The 14,188-nt window shown below is 41.4% G+C and overlaps 3 protein-coding genes across 6 annotated transcripts in view; 1 reads left to right on the forward strand and 2 right to left on the reverse strand.

Annotated features, from left to right (window-relative positions):
* Positions 1-9,677, reverse strand: part of SASH1 (SAM and SH3 domain containing 1) — an 893,545-nt gene extending 883,868 nt beyond the window's left edge. For 3 of the 4 annotated variants that reach the window (XM_083176527.1, XM_083176526.1, XM_083176528.1), the window contains exon 1: positions 8,943-9,547. In XM_083176527.1, the coding sequence (XP_083032653.1) occupies positions 8,943-9,407 (465 nt within the window). In that variant the 5' untranslated portion in view covers positions 9,408-9,547. Of the gene's footprint in view, positions 1-8,942 lie in introns of all 4 variants that reach the window. The other variant, XM_083176523.1, reaches the window with a different exon arrangement.
* Positions 7,556-14,188, forward strand: part of LOC146063784 (uncharacterized) — a 57,069-nt gene continuing 50,436 nt past the window's right edge. The window contains exon 1 of the transcript XR_014471664.1: positions 7,556-7,663. The gene's annotated coding sequence lies outside the window, so the exon portion shown is untranslated. The remainder of the gene's footprint in view (positions 7,664-14,188) is intronic.
* Positions 11,204-14,188, reverse strand: part of LOC146063785 (uncharacterized) — a 33,274-nt gene continuing 30,289 nt past the window's right edge. Inside the window, exon 3 of the mRNA XM_083176531.1 lies at positions 11,204-11,269. The gene's annotated coding sequence lies outside the window, so the exon portion shown is untranslated. The remainder of the gene's footprint in view (positions 11,270-14,188) is intronic.

The following is a 14,188-nucleotide window of genomic DNA, read 5'->3' on the forward strand; positions in this document are numbered from 1 at the left end:
GTGCGGGGCCCAGAATTGTACTCCATATTCAAGGTGAGGTCTAACCAATGCTTTGTACAGTGGCATAATTATTTTTGAGTCCCTAGTTTCCATGCCCCTTTTTATACATGCTAGAATTCTGTTGGCCTTTTTTGTTGCTATGTGACATTGAGCACTACACCCCAGTTTGTTATCTATTTGGAATCCTAGATCCTTTTCAAGTACTGAATTACCCATTGCCTCCCTGCTTAGGTTATAACTAGCACACCGGTTATGCCTCCCAAGGTGCATCACCTTGCATTTATCCACATTGAACCATTTTCCACTTTTTTGCCCATTCATCTAGTTTATTAAGATCATTCTGAAGTGTAGAGACATCCTCGGTTCATCTAATTACTCTGCTCAATTTTGTGTCGACAGCAAATTTGGAAACTTTGCTGAGTATTCCCACCCCAATATCGTTAATAAATATGTTAAATAAAATGGGCCCTAGTACCGACCCCTGTGGCACTCCACTTAGTACTGGTATATTTGACACTGCCCCATTCACAACCACTCTCTGTTCTCTATTACACAGCCAGTTCCCTACCCATCTACAAATTCTTACCCCGAGTCCCAGTTCCTCCATTTTGTTTATCAACCTCTTGTGTGGCACTGTATCAAGGGCCTTAGCAAAATCTAAGAAGATGTCAAGGTGTAGATGTGAAAAAGTTATGGAGAAAAATATGAGCAAACATATCAAAGCAAAAATCGGAGACACAAGACGTCAAGAGACACAAAAAAAGCATACAGTGAAGATGTGCTCAATCATTACTATAAGGAGGCATAAGGGGTAAAAGGACACAGAGGACAAAGGTTTTATAGAGGTATGCAGACATAAAATCTCATTTTTATTTTAGACGTTCAATATGAGATTCTGATGTCCAAACAGTCGGAATCCTGATCCGTTTACATCCAGCTCAACGGAAACTCGACAGACAGAATTCAATGTTCCGGCTCTCGAATATCGGAATGGGCGTGACAGCGAAAATGGCCACGGATTTTTAAAACCGGCCTTTAATTAGATTTTTCTTTCAAAATAGAGCTGTCTTGTATTAAACTCGGCTCTGTTTTGTTGGAATCCGCCATCAGTGCTGTCGGAAATGGCAGCAATGAATAAGCGGCGGACGCTATTCCGCCCGGTGGAAATAGCGGCCGACATTGAATACTCCCCACTATATGATCGTTTTTTTTTTTTTTTTAGTTAGGTGGGGAAGAAAGGGATGAATGGGATGGGGATTTTCATTTTTAGTAAAGTAAAGAGATTTCACCAGAATGTAATATAGCACATCATTATTCACATCTTCCTAGAGTAGAATGCATTCTACAGACATCACACACCTTAACTTTATTTTAGTCATAAATAATTTTCTCTACTTTAATGAGCTGGAAATAGCTCCGAGCCTGTTTGGGATTTCCCACCCAGGCTTGGACCATGGGATCCTGCCGTCGGATCTCGCAAGATGCGGACCCTATATATATGCAGGTGACGCAATTTCCTCACTCCAGCTCAGGAGAAGCGAGAGGAAGGGTATACTGTGCTGTGCTGCTGTGGTGTGATGTCGTGACTCATGTAATGTCCTGCTGAGTCCAGTCCAGTGATACTGCTGCTGCTAATGTCCAGTCCAGTCCAGTGATCCTGCTGTATATAAGTCCACTCCAGAGACACTGCCTTTAAAGTCCAGTGATACTGCTACAGTTCTAGTCCAGTGATAGTGCTGTATCCAGTCCAGTGATACTGCTGCAGTTCCAGCCCAGTGATAGTGCTATATAAGTCCAGTCCAGTGGTACTGTCATTAAAGTCCAGTCCAGTGATACTGCTGCCGTTAATGTCCAGTCCGGTCCAGTGATACTGCTGCACATGTCCAGTCCATTGATACTGTTGCATAAGTCCAGTCCAGTGGTACTGCCATTAAAGTCCAATGATACTGCCATTAAAGTCCCATCCAATTATACTGCTATTAAAGTCCCGTCCAGTGATACTGCTGATGTTAATGTCCAGTCCAGTGATACTGCTGCATATGTCCAGTTCAGTGATACTGCTGCATAAGTCCAATCCAGTTTTATTGCCATTAAAGTCCAGTGGTACTACCGTTAAACTCCAGTGAAACTGCCGTTAAAGTCCATTGGGTCCATTAAAGCAGATTCAGGATTTCCATTCAGAATGTTGACACTAGAATTTTGACAGTCAAAATGTTGACAATCACAATTTCTACATGGGCATAATATCAACATTGTGAATGTTTACAGTCTCTTTTGGTGCTAGGATTAAGCTGTGGTTAGGGTCCAGGCTGGAGCTACAATCACCTGAAAACAATATTTTTTCAGTTGAAAGTCATCAGATCAGGCAGTGTATGCACTGCCGTGGCTTACCAATGGGTATTTCCCCTGATCTTTCACATACAAAGAAACAAGGAAATGAGCAGGGGAGGCTCCAGTAGGGCGGCTGCAGCACAATTCAAAATTCAAATAGGGAAGGGAAGCCACACCAACTTCCACCAACTGCCATTTCAAACTCACTCACTTGCAGTTGGTGCTTTTCCCCTATTTGGGCTGCAGCCCCACCTCTGGAGCCGCCACTGAAAATGACTCCTCCCCAAGAGGTAACAAAGATATATTATTATCAAGGCCAATATACTCTTATATACCTGCATCTCACAGTGAATGTATGACCACAATATCTGCAGGGTATGAGCCCAGCATTAGATATACATGCAGTTATCTTAAGCAAACATTGGGGAGAAAAAAACGGTTATCTGTAAATATCCTATCCTTCGCAACAATGTATACTCTTTTTAGATCTTAATCCTAAAACATTGTTTTATTTATGCTTTTGTATGTCTTACATTTTGAAGTGAAGGCTTGATACCTTGGTGTAAGGGTATAAAAATAGTTAAGAATGGGCACAACAATGATTCCTGTATAATGACATGGGTCCAATTAACCACTATTATATTAAATGAATGGAAGAATAAATACAATGTTTAAATACATTCTATTGAATAGACAGAACAAAATCCTTTTCATTCACTTCTAAGTTTAGTAAAAAAAAAATCTTTCTTGAACTGCTTTTAAATTAAAACACAAAAGCAAAAAAAAAAGAGAAAGCCTCATAAAACAAATACCAAGCCACTCAATAAGGGGTTTATTAAAGGTGGGTCGCTGCTATGGGCACCAACCAGAATCTACTTCTTATTTATTTAGCACCTTCTAGAAGATAATAGAATCTATTATTGCTGCCCATAGCAACATCCCACTCCCAAGAACATTAAACTATAAGTAGGTATTTGGAACTTCCTTCACCTCCAGTCACAAGTGGGCAGTGTGAGTGGATGTTTATGATATGTTGATGAAAAAATATTAAAATATAATTGTATTTGAAATTAAATAAATTAGTGAACAGAAGATGGCAAACAGTTTATGCAGTCATAATTTTTTGTAAATTGTGCTTTGTAAAACAATTTTCATAGTATGGATAGGTGTCTAATGCTGGGTACACATCACCCAACAGTGCAAGTGGTACAATATCACTAACAATTTACTTGAACTTCCTGAACACCTGGACAAATGATATAGTGCATACACATCAAACAATATCGTTAACATCCACATCCAGGAGCATGCTGCCACATACAATATAGTCAGGATTTTAGTACATGCACAAGTGACTACAAAGGAACACCCAGAGGTTTCACGGGAACGGCCATGAAACGCTAGGCATTCCCATGGGTGGGTACCCTTGGCTGCCGACCCCTCCATCGCACACCAGCTGCAAGGTTGGGTGCGTGCACCCAGAGAACAGTTTGTTCGCCGTGGGTGCACGCACCCAGCGTCTGCACTTGTGCAGAAATGCGCAGACACTAAACATCGCCCCCTGTGCGGACACATGTGCACTAATGAACAGACCTGAATAAGGTCCCATGCGTACCCAACTTAAGTGTGTAACAGTCTTATTTATTGCTGCAAAGCTCAACAGTCTAGAAGGGTTGAAAAGAGCCTCTACACTGACTAGAACAGTGATGGTTTATATCACACCATGGGAACTCCACATTCTTGGTCTTTCTATTACAGTGGACATTAGCCATAGCTGTCCAGTAATGTCTATTTTTCAATGATTTATTTATTATAAGTAATCAGCTCACTACATAATTGAAGTGTTTTGTCTCATCAAAAAAGAATAAGAACCAATGTTCCTCAACTTTGAGATGATGCAGAGGTTAATCAATTTTGAAGAGGTGGAAGGGAAATGCAAGGTCCTCTTTATTTCACTACAACAATCTTTCTCCACAAAACATACGTTTATTTCTGCAGTGCACCGCATGACGAGGTACCCCATGCATTCATTCCACAGAACTACTGTCCTACAAATTTGTGCTCCTCTATGAAAACGTGTTATACTCCAAAACCTATGCACCATGGTGGAAACCCAGACACGTTTGTGCAATTTGAGTTGCCAAGAAGTGTGCATGACAGACCTGATCTTACCTTTATGAGTAACCAAAAAGATGATGATGATGATTGTTATTTTTTTTATTAAGAGCCAACTGCTTTCAAAATTCAAACTCGAGCCCAGGCTGCATTCATTACCCATCCTACAGCTGTCTGATTACACTTCAGGACCGACATGCCATAATGCTGGCAGGCCTCATTAGGAAAGAAAAGTAATTTATTGGATACACCATATCACGAGTCACAAACACAATCTACTCACTAATGCCAGCACAGATTGCACGCAGGTAGAGACAGACATGATTTAAATGGATCGGATCTTATTTAGACCTAACTGCTCCTCCACCTGTGTAACACAAATAACATTTACTAGCATGTTCCTGCACAATCTATTTCCAGGCATTTTATTCCCTCCTTTTCCTCCTGAATCCAGGTGGAAAATACACATCTAAAAGATCTGCTTTATTATTGTCTCAATTGTTTCATTTTATCATCTATAGATTGTAAGCTTGCAGCATGGCCCTCTTACCTCCAAGTCTGTCTGTTGTTATCCAGTTTGTGTTATCTCTGTTTACAATTGTAAAGCGCAACGGAATCTGCTGCGCTACATAAGAAACTGTAAATAAATAAATACATTTAGTGCCCCAATGTTGACAGTTTTATTTTGCTTGCATTATGGGGGTCATTCTGGTTGACTCTCAAAGCTGCAAATTTGGCAGCTTTGCGGGTCAACTAAACATCCCCCTGCCGGCCACATGAACGGCTGCCCCCCTCACTCATCGATTTTACCTGCAGGCATGCCAATGGAGGTTTAGCATAAACATCCATTCGTAGCCTTGCCTGCGGGGGGCGCAATCATTTGATGGTCGCTGACCATCGAACGATTGCAACTGGCCACACAAATATAAGTAATTGGAGACTGAATTATATTTGCGGCCATTTCCCGAAGATAGGGTTAGCAGCTCAGTTCATGTGTCATCAGCCGCCCGCCTTCGGCACCCCGCATCCCGGCCGAATTACCATGGGACGCCCAGCGTTTTCATGGGAGTTCCCTAACCATTAGATTGACCCTCATATTCAGCGGCGTAGCTAGGATTTTTGCGCCCCCCCCTGCTGTTATAGGAGGCGCCCCCCCCTAGGTCTTCCAAGAGTTAAACACCCCCCCCCCTTACCCCTCTGCCGCCGCCGCATTCCCGCAGCGCAGATCTCCTCCAGGCTCCGGACCGTCTCCTCCTGATGTACCCCTAATAGCAGACAGATTTTAAGGATGCTAGAGGAGGCCGCCGCCTCCTCTAGCATCCCTACAAAAACTGTCTGCTGTTAGGGGGCAGCCAAATTCTGAGGGGCGGTTTTCAATAGCACTGTACATCAGGAGGAGACAGAGCCTGAAGGACTGCGCTGCGAGAATGTGGCGGTGGTGGCACGAGGAGGGGTAAGGGGGGTGATTAACTGTACGAGGGCGGGCGGATGGGAGGGCGAGGTGGAGGGGAGGGGGCCGCGCTGTCTGCCCACATGTCCCGGCCAGCCACACACAGCGTAACATAGCCCCGCAGCAGAGACCGGCGCCCACAGTTACTCAGCGCCTCCCCGCCATGGCGGGGGTTGCGGGGCTATAGTTACGCCACTGCTCATATTATTAATACTGCCAGTGATGTCACAGCTTGGGGGGCAACATCAGAAGTCTGCCCAGTTGTGATGTCTGCACATAAAAATCGAGCCGCTGATTGGTGTGTACACTAACCACTCTACCGGCAGTGCCTTTGGCATAGTGAGTACTTAGCCTTCTACATAAAAATAAAATAAATATATTAAACACATTAGCAGCATCAGTGAGTATAGAGAGAAAACACAAACAATTATATATACATGCTTTCCTACTTCCTTTTATTAAACTATGTCCTTGTATAAACCATGCGTTTATCAGAACAAATGCTCTTATCAGATAGTTGCCAGCACAATTGAGAAATCTTGCACACATGGTTTTGGCAGTAGAGATGCGGCCTGTGTTATTCAGCAGTGGGAAGTTATGGTGACATAGTTACAGCCCTCATTAACAGAAACTAGACTGCTCATCTGTGTCCTCATCAGATCAGTGACCTTGAGTGCCAGAAGAAAGTACAGTTTTATGAATGTCACAGGATGGGGTCTTGCTGCCACAATGCTAAGGAAAGAAATATTTGCCTGATATGACAATCACCCCCTTCTGTGCGCACACAGACAGCATATTCCGGAAAACACTTTTAGAATTCCAAACTAAGCTGCCGGAACCATTCATGGAATGTGCAGACTCCAATACTCACTTCAAGTATAGAATGATGCTTAAATTAGCAATTACTAGATTATCTATTTAGACAGGAAATGATTTGGATTATTTGGATAGTCTGACATGTCAGTGGTCTGCAAAGATCTCCCCAGACATTCCTGGGTATTAAGGCAGAAAAGAAGTCATACAATGTAAGCCTATTTACATCCTAGCGAGGAATATTGCAGCTGCTGTGGTGATATCTTTGTGATATGTATGACTAGACATGCCATTTATTCTCACGTCTGTGATGCTAAAATATTGTTTGCCTATACAGTAATACCGATGTATAATCATTTACAAATACATACTTTAGCAAGCCAAAAATAGCTAAAAATCAAGGATTTACAAATGATATACAAATGCTGACGCGCTGTTTGACATTGTGCTAAAGCACTTTTGTTATATACACACACACACTTGCTTGAAATTCCAGCTTCAATATGCCAACTCCAAGTACAAGCAGACTGATGGCAGAAAAGCAAACAATTTTTTTTTTATTATTATTATTATTATTATTACTAATAATAATAATAATAATAATAATATGGCGTGGTTTGGCGTTTAACCATTTTTAATGTCAGTTTTGTTTTGAGGACTCACAACTGAATACAGCACATGTCCCTGCTATGCTATTAACTCTAAAATTACCCCCATTGCTTCAGCTATGCTACAGACTCTGGTGACAAATGCCATTACCATGGCAGAGTGTCGTTTGGATGGTCTCACTGGAGGCGAGCAGCTGTAGGTGACGCGGCATCCCTGTTCTTCAAATCCCCTGTTCCAGACGGGTCGCTTTGGACTTACAAGTGGATCTGCACCTTGTTACATCACACCTTGTTACTGTTTTTGCCACTGTGGAACCTCTAGTGCTGTTTACTTGTCTACATATTTGTAAGTGTGGACTTTTATTAAAAACTGTCTGTTTTAAGGATAATTTGCACTATTTCTACTTTTTTGTTATACCCCCTTGTCACATATCCTGTGAAAGGGTGGTTATTGTTACAGGTCTCATCATATCCTGACTTATAAAGTTGGAACCAGTGCTTTTAATATGGTGATATAAAATCCTTTTTTTTTTCAACTTGGTTATACACTGAGCGCTTTTCTGTTTATTCCACCACCTTTCTGTATTTAAATGCCATTACCATGACAAAGTCAAACACTAGTCTTCATCAAACGGACTACCAACACATGCATTTCCACATATCAGTGCCACCCTTTGCTTGCCAGCATTTGTTACGTAGCTGCAAGCTTTCCTGTGCCTGATGTGACAGCACTTTTCCCTGAGGTAAAGCAAAAATGATCTCTGTGGCAAATGAAAGTTCCAAAGACAATTAGCCTTAAATTGCCAACAGACCCCAAGGCTAGTTCCAGAATAACCTGCTAAGGATTAAGGAGTGGAGAAGCATATCTAGTGCTCATGGGAGAAACAAATCTCCTCCTGTGATGGAGGAGAATAGAGGTGTATGGGTTACATGGCTGCCATAACAAACAAAAAAACTTAAGTGTAGCGATTTGGGAAATGTCATTGGTACTGATGCCAAGTTGGAAGTTTTTATTGTAGTTACTAGTTAAGCATTTAACTTAACACATTAGCAATCTTGCACAACCTTCCCAAACCGTGTTGTTTGCCAGTTTTAAGTCAATCTATGGAATTTCAATTCACAATAACAACATAAAAATGCATCATATCTTACTTTCAAGATACCAGTTCTACTTCATAACATCTACAATATGTAAGAGCACCTGAAATCTAAATATATATATATATATATATATATATCTGCCTTTCGGAAAATCTGTTTCAAGCTGCCCTCCAATATTCTAATACAATTGCACATAATCTCTTCAAATGCACATATTTACAACAGGCAATTGCCAGTGCCCAAACTGACTTATACATATTGCACGATACATGGCAGCAACTTTATAGAACAAACAGAAGTTCTATGAAGCAGAATCTTACAGTCCAGCTATACCATATTAACATGTATAAAATATGATTATATAACATAATATGCTCTGTTATGTTACATATAGTATGCACATTGTATGGGAACATATATACATACTTTGAATCCAATTGTACACTTTAATCACTTTGTCAAACTGTTGCACGACAAAAACAAGCTGCAGTGCATGCCAGCTCTGCGTATTAACATTGTCTTACCTTTTTGGAGAAAGGTGGCTTGCTGAGATTGATCCCATCCCGAATAAGTTTATCCCGTATCATGATCTTTAACTTCAGTTTAGGATAAGTGATTAAGTTTTTGCTGAGTTGTCCAGTTTTATTACTCCTTGGAACTGGTTTGTGACCCTGTGCTTCCCTCCATGCTTTGGTTTCGTACTGGTCCACCAAGTGGCTGGTGTAGATGTCTGGTGTAGGTGATTCTAACTGGGGCTCCAAAGTGAAATATAATCCGCTTGCGGCCTCTTTCTCCTCTTCCCTCAACCTTTGGACTGCATCATGGATTTTTTTACGATGCTGAGGGATCATCACACCAATTGCATCCAAGTCAGGATCCCCAATCTGTTTGCATACCTCCAAATCATCATACCCATTATCCACAAATGATTCAGTATACTGAGAAAGATGCAACACTTTCAGCCACTCATACACTATATTTGAACACATGGTGAGTAAATGACCGGAGACAATTAATCGCTGGATGCAAAAACATAAAATAATGAAATAATAATATCCAAGGTAAGAACAAAAATAAAGTCCAACAAGAAAAAATTCTAATGTAGAAAGTGACTTTCTACAACAGTAGAGCTCTAGGATACCAATGAAACAAGGTGTAGCACAGGTGCCTGGTGATGTCCCATTCTGTAGCCAAGACGAGACTGACCATGCACTCGAAAAAAAATCCAATTTGTTCAATCCTAAAGACAGAGCGCAGACGGTCTATGGAAATAGTTCCTGTGTCCTTTTCTTCAACCAGATCAAGAATAAATTGATTACACCTCAGCTGCCTCCTGCTTCATTGCTGATACATTGCTGGAATAATGATCCACAGCAGGCAACACCCATCTGCCATGCTATCAAATGTTTTCCAAGCAACTTACTTTTTTATATCCATACTGCAAACATGCTCAGCGTTCCCTGTATACACCAACACGTTCCAGGCAGGCTCAGCCTCCCACCCTCTTGTGAACAGTTTGCTTCTCTCCTCCTGCTCTGCCTTCATCCCTGGGATGCCAGACACACTTCTTACTCCTCCACCAGTCAATATGCTAAAAAAAAGAAAAACCCTCAATATGTCCTCAGGTTAGCTGGCTGGTTGTGGCTTTCTGTCATCCTCTAGCCCCACCTTCCTTTATTAGTACAACCTAGTCCATCCAACAGTTCCTTATAGTCTCTTGTTTCCTTTCACAATACTGGCTCCACACTATTTTTATTTATTGTTCCAGATTACATTTGCAGGCGAGAGAGAAAGAGAGAGAGAGAGAGAGAGAATTGCATGTGCAGTTCAGCCGGCAGCCTCAGCTGTGTGTGTGTGTGTATGTGTGTGGGGAGGAGAGCGGATTCTGATTCAAGATTAATCTGCAAGGCAATACAGCAGGCAGTTTGGCAATGGACAGTCTGCATTTTTAAGGTTGCTTTGTCATTCAATCTGCTTTAAAATTATAACCACTCCCATCTCCTCTTTAATTTGAGTTTCACTTGCCATGTTATGCTAAGCATACGTTGCGTTCCCTGTGTTGTCTCTGTCATCTCATGCAAGACAGAAAGCCCCTGAACCTTTTACTCTCACCCATGTAACAGCTTTTCTGAGCTGCAAATGAAGACAGGAATCTCAAGGATGCGACTGGAACAATAACCTGTTGCAAAATTGTTCTGACACTGGCTGCGTGATACAACATGAACTGACATGAGAACAACCTCAGCAGCTCTTCCCTGCTTAATTGGGTTAATGGTTCCATTTTACATAGAAAATAATAAGGTTCTGCTTTAGTTGAACACAGTACATTACTATTTGCTTACATAATAAACAAGCTATTTCAATATTTTTAGTTTGTGTGTTAAAGGTGAAATTATATTCATGTACCGTATATACTCGAGTATTAGTCGACCCGAATATAAGCCGAGGCACCTAATTTTACAACAAAAAAACTGGGAAAACCTATTGACTGAAGTGGGACCCTCACTCGAGTATAAGCCGAGGGGGGCTTTTTCAGCATAAAAAATGTTCTGAAAAAGTAGGCTTATACTCGAGTATATATGGTATTTTGCTAATCCAGGGGTACAATGGGGAGCGTAAATCCTTTTCCAGGTATTAAATGAACCTGTGACATAATCTAGAATCTCACAATGTAGTTTATATCATATATACATACTAAACTGCTTAGCATATTTTTTTCAAACATGGAAAATAATCCCAGAACATAAGTGAATGTTCTACCTACTGTAAATTGCAGATTTCTTATCGGAACACTGTTCCGGTCTGTTCCCTGGCAGAGCATCGATTGACATGAGACATTACCGTCATGATACTGTATATGTAAATAGCAATGATATTTAGCACAGGTATAATTTCAACACATCTCTTTTCATAAAAGGTCAACTGCAGCTTTGCATCATCATTATTATGTCTAGAACCTTTAGGATGATAGAACAATGTATGTCATTGGGGTTTATTTACTAAGATGGGAGTTCTATTGCAGATGAGACATTGCCCATAGCAACCAATCAGAATCTATTTCTTATTTATTTAGCACCTTCTAGAACATAATAGCAATGTCCCATCTTCAATAAAACCCAAATCTTAGTAAATAAACCCATAGTATGTATTTAGGTATAAGTTAATGTTTTCTGTGGATAAAGGCTGCAACATCTGATTGTGACTTTGTGGCTGGCAATAGGACATCTTTAACAAGAGGAACAGGATATTTTGTATAAATCTCACAAAGCGGGCATTGTTGGAGGCAGACATGCCAGCAGCAGCAGGGACCTTTTTGTTATTGTATTATGTGATGGTGTCACTGTACAGAAGTGCACAGTCAGAGTCTAGACACTTCCATGTTGAACCATTCATGCCCACACTCATCTATTTGCTAATGTAATGTGGTGCTGTCACTGCATGCGGCATCATTGTGTACCGTATAATATAGCAGTAAAGTCTATTGGGAAGTGCAATGTGCCCACTTGCAATTCTGAAATCGTTGTCTGATACATTAAACTGTAATATGTAATGTCACATAACAAAGAAATATTTCAATGAAAGTTCTGTACAGGTGTTTTCAGCATCAAATGCCATTTCCAAGTAGGTTCATTGTTCTAGAGCAGCAGGAAACTTTCCATACCTACCCTAGGGATACTTCTGTTACTCATGTTAATAAGTTATGTACCTTACATGGTGTAAGCATTTGAGACCACCAGACAGAAGTAAACAACTACAGTAGTACACTGTGTAGGAATAGAACATGACACCCATCTAACATGATGTAACCATTGGCGGTCATCATAATACCATTATACTATTCCCTATACACAGGGCCGGATTATGGGCATTTATCATGCAATATTTGCAGCTAAATCCCCGCAAACACCCATTTTTGAGTGTTAGCTGCAAGTATCACTAGAATGTCCCATAGGGGGACCGCAGCAGGAATCTCTGATCCCTGCTGCAATCCACACTGCATTGCCGCTGGCCGCATCCCCTTTCGGAGCCCTGTCCATGTGAGTGCTGCATTATACATCCTACCAATAAGTTTGCATTTTACAATGCGATCCTGTGCGATAATATTCGGCCCAGATTGCATTGAAAATGCGAACCTTCATAAATGGGCCTCTAAGTTTGTGGGGCTCCTAACAATAAAAAAAATAGTCAATAACATATGCTGGCAATGTTATTAAAGTATAATATATAAATACTCCTAGCAATATAAATGCATTAACCACTTGAGTGGTATGCCCAGAAATTTTTCGGGTTCAGCTGCGCTGTAGTAGGCCCCCCCCCTCCTGTCAGCCCCCCCACCCCCTCCGCTCAGATGATCATACACCGGAGCTCCCCTGTCGCTTCCCCAGCCGCCAGCCACCAATCGCTATTTACAGCAGTGACATAGGCGGCAGGCTCAGGGATCTTCAGGGCGGCTCAGGGGGACTCGGGACCGCTCAGGAGTTCAGATGCCCAAGTCCTCCCAATCCACCGAGAACATCCCCGAGCCTGCCGTCTGTGGTTAATGCTCACTGTGACTGGCAGCTGGGGCAGGGAGTGGGAGGGGGCTTCCTATGTCCTGTGGTGGGTTTTGCTGGGTAGGTTTGTCCTGCCCCAGTAAAACCCACCACTCAAGGGGTTAAACACACTGTAGTGCTCCAATGTTGTGTGTGGGCTTCTGGGAGATCCCCCCGATAACTGTCTATACAGGCACAGAATACTACACCTATTCATTTTGATAAGCCCACTGGACATAATTTCCCATTAAACCTAGGTAATATATGACACCTTATCAAGCCAACATGAAGTAATCACTGAATTTGATCATAATTACAGTATTATTGAACTTTATACCTATACACAATGTGGTTATGGTATAGCGGATCGATACTGTCTAGAACGTCAGTTAGACACAATTGTTAGGTCGATTGGAGCATGGACGACAGTCAAAGGTTGACATCAGTTTTTCACTTTTTGTGGCTATATCGACATAGGTTGACTTGGACACTGTATAAGTGTTCCCCTCGCATGACTTGCTGGGCTCACTACACTATTATAATCTAACTCTATGATCCCTTGGATAGTAAAGTATGAACCAAGTCGGCATGCACCAAAAATACATGTAAAACTTATGTCGACCATGAAACTGTCTTCCACGCTCCCGTCGACCTAATGCTTGCTTCTTATTTCATTACTGTCGACTATCTTTAGGCGTCTAACTTGAAGCGTTCCACTAAGCGTAGTTGACCATAACATGGTTGATCTAGACACCATTGATCCGTCGACTGGATACGACACAATGTGTCATGACTACTACATATATGATGATAATACCATAAGACATGATGGTCTAATTATCAATGGTGGATAATAGATTGCGCTAACTGGAATGAAGTATTGCGGCAGAGCACATTGCTTTTTAAAGCTTGATGAATGGCCAACGCCATAGTGATCTATATAGACAGTGTTAAACTGCTGAAAGTTAAGGCCATTTAAATAGCTGTTCTATTCCATGTAAAACATGCACAGTATACAGGTGGTTCTCAGTGACATTCCCTGCATTTTTGACTACCATGTAATACATAGAAACTGAACTCTGTATGTTGTAAAAAAAAAAAAAATACAGCAGTATTGTATCAATTACCTTCTTCTGGTGGATCAACCAAAATATTACACAATACAGAATATTCACATCAGTCACTGCCCCAGCGGAGCTTAGAATCACCCTACCAGTGTTTACTATTCTTATCTATTG

Source organism: Crinia signifera, chromosome 3 (genome assembly GCF_055691185.1).
Source record: "Crinia signifera chromosome 3, ASM5569118v1, whole genome shotgun sequence".
Classification (NCBI taxonomy): Eukaryota; Metazoa; Chordata; class Amphibia; order Anura; family Myobatrachidae; genus Crinia; species Crinia signifera.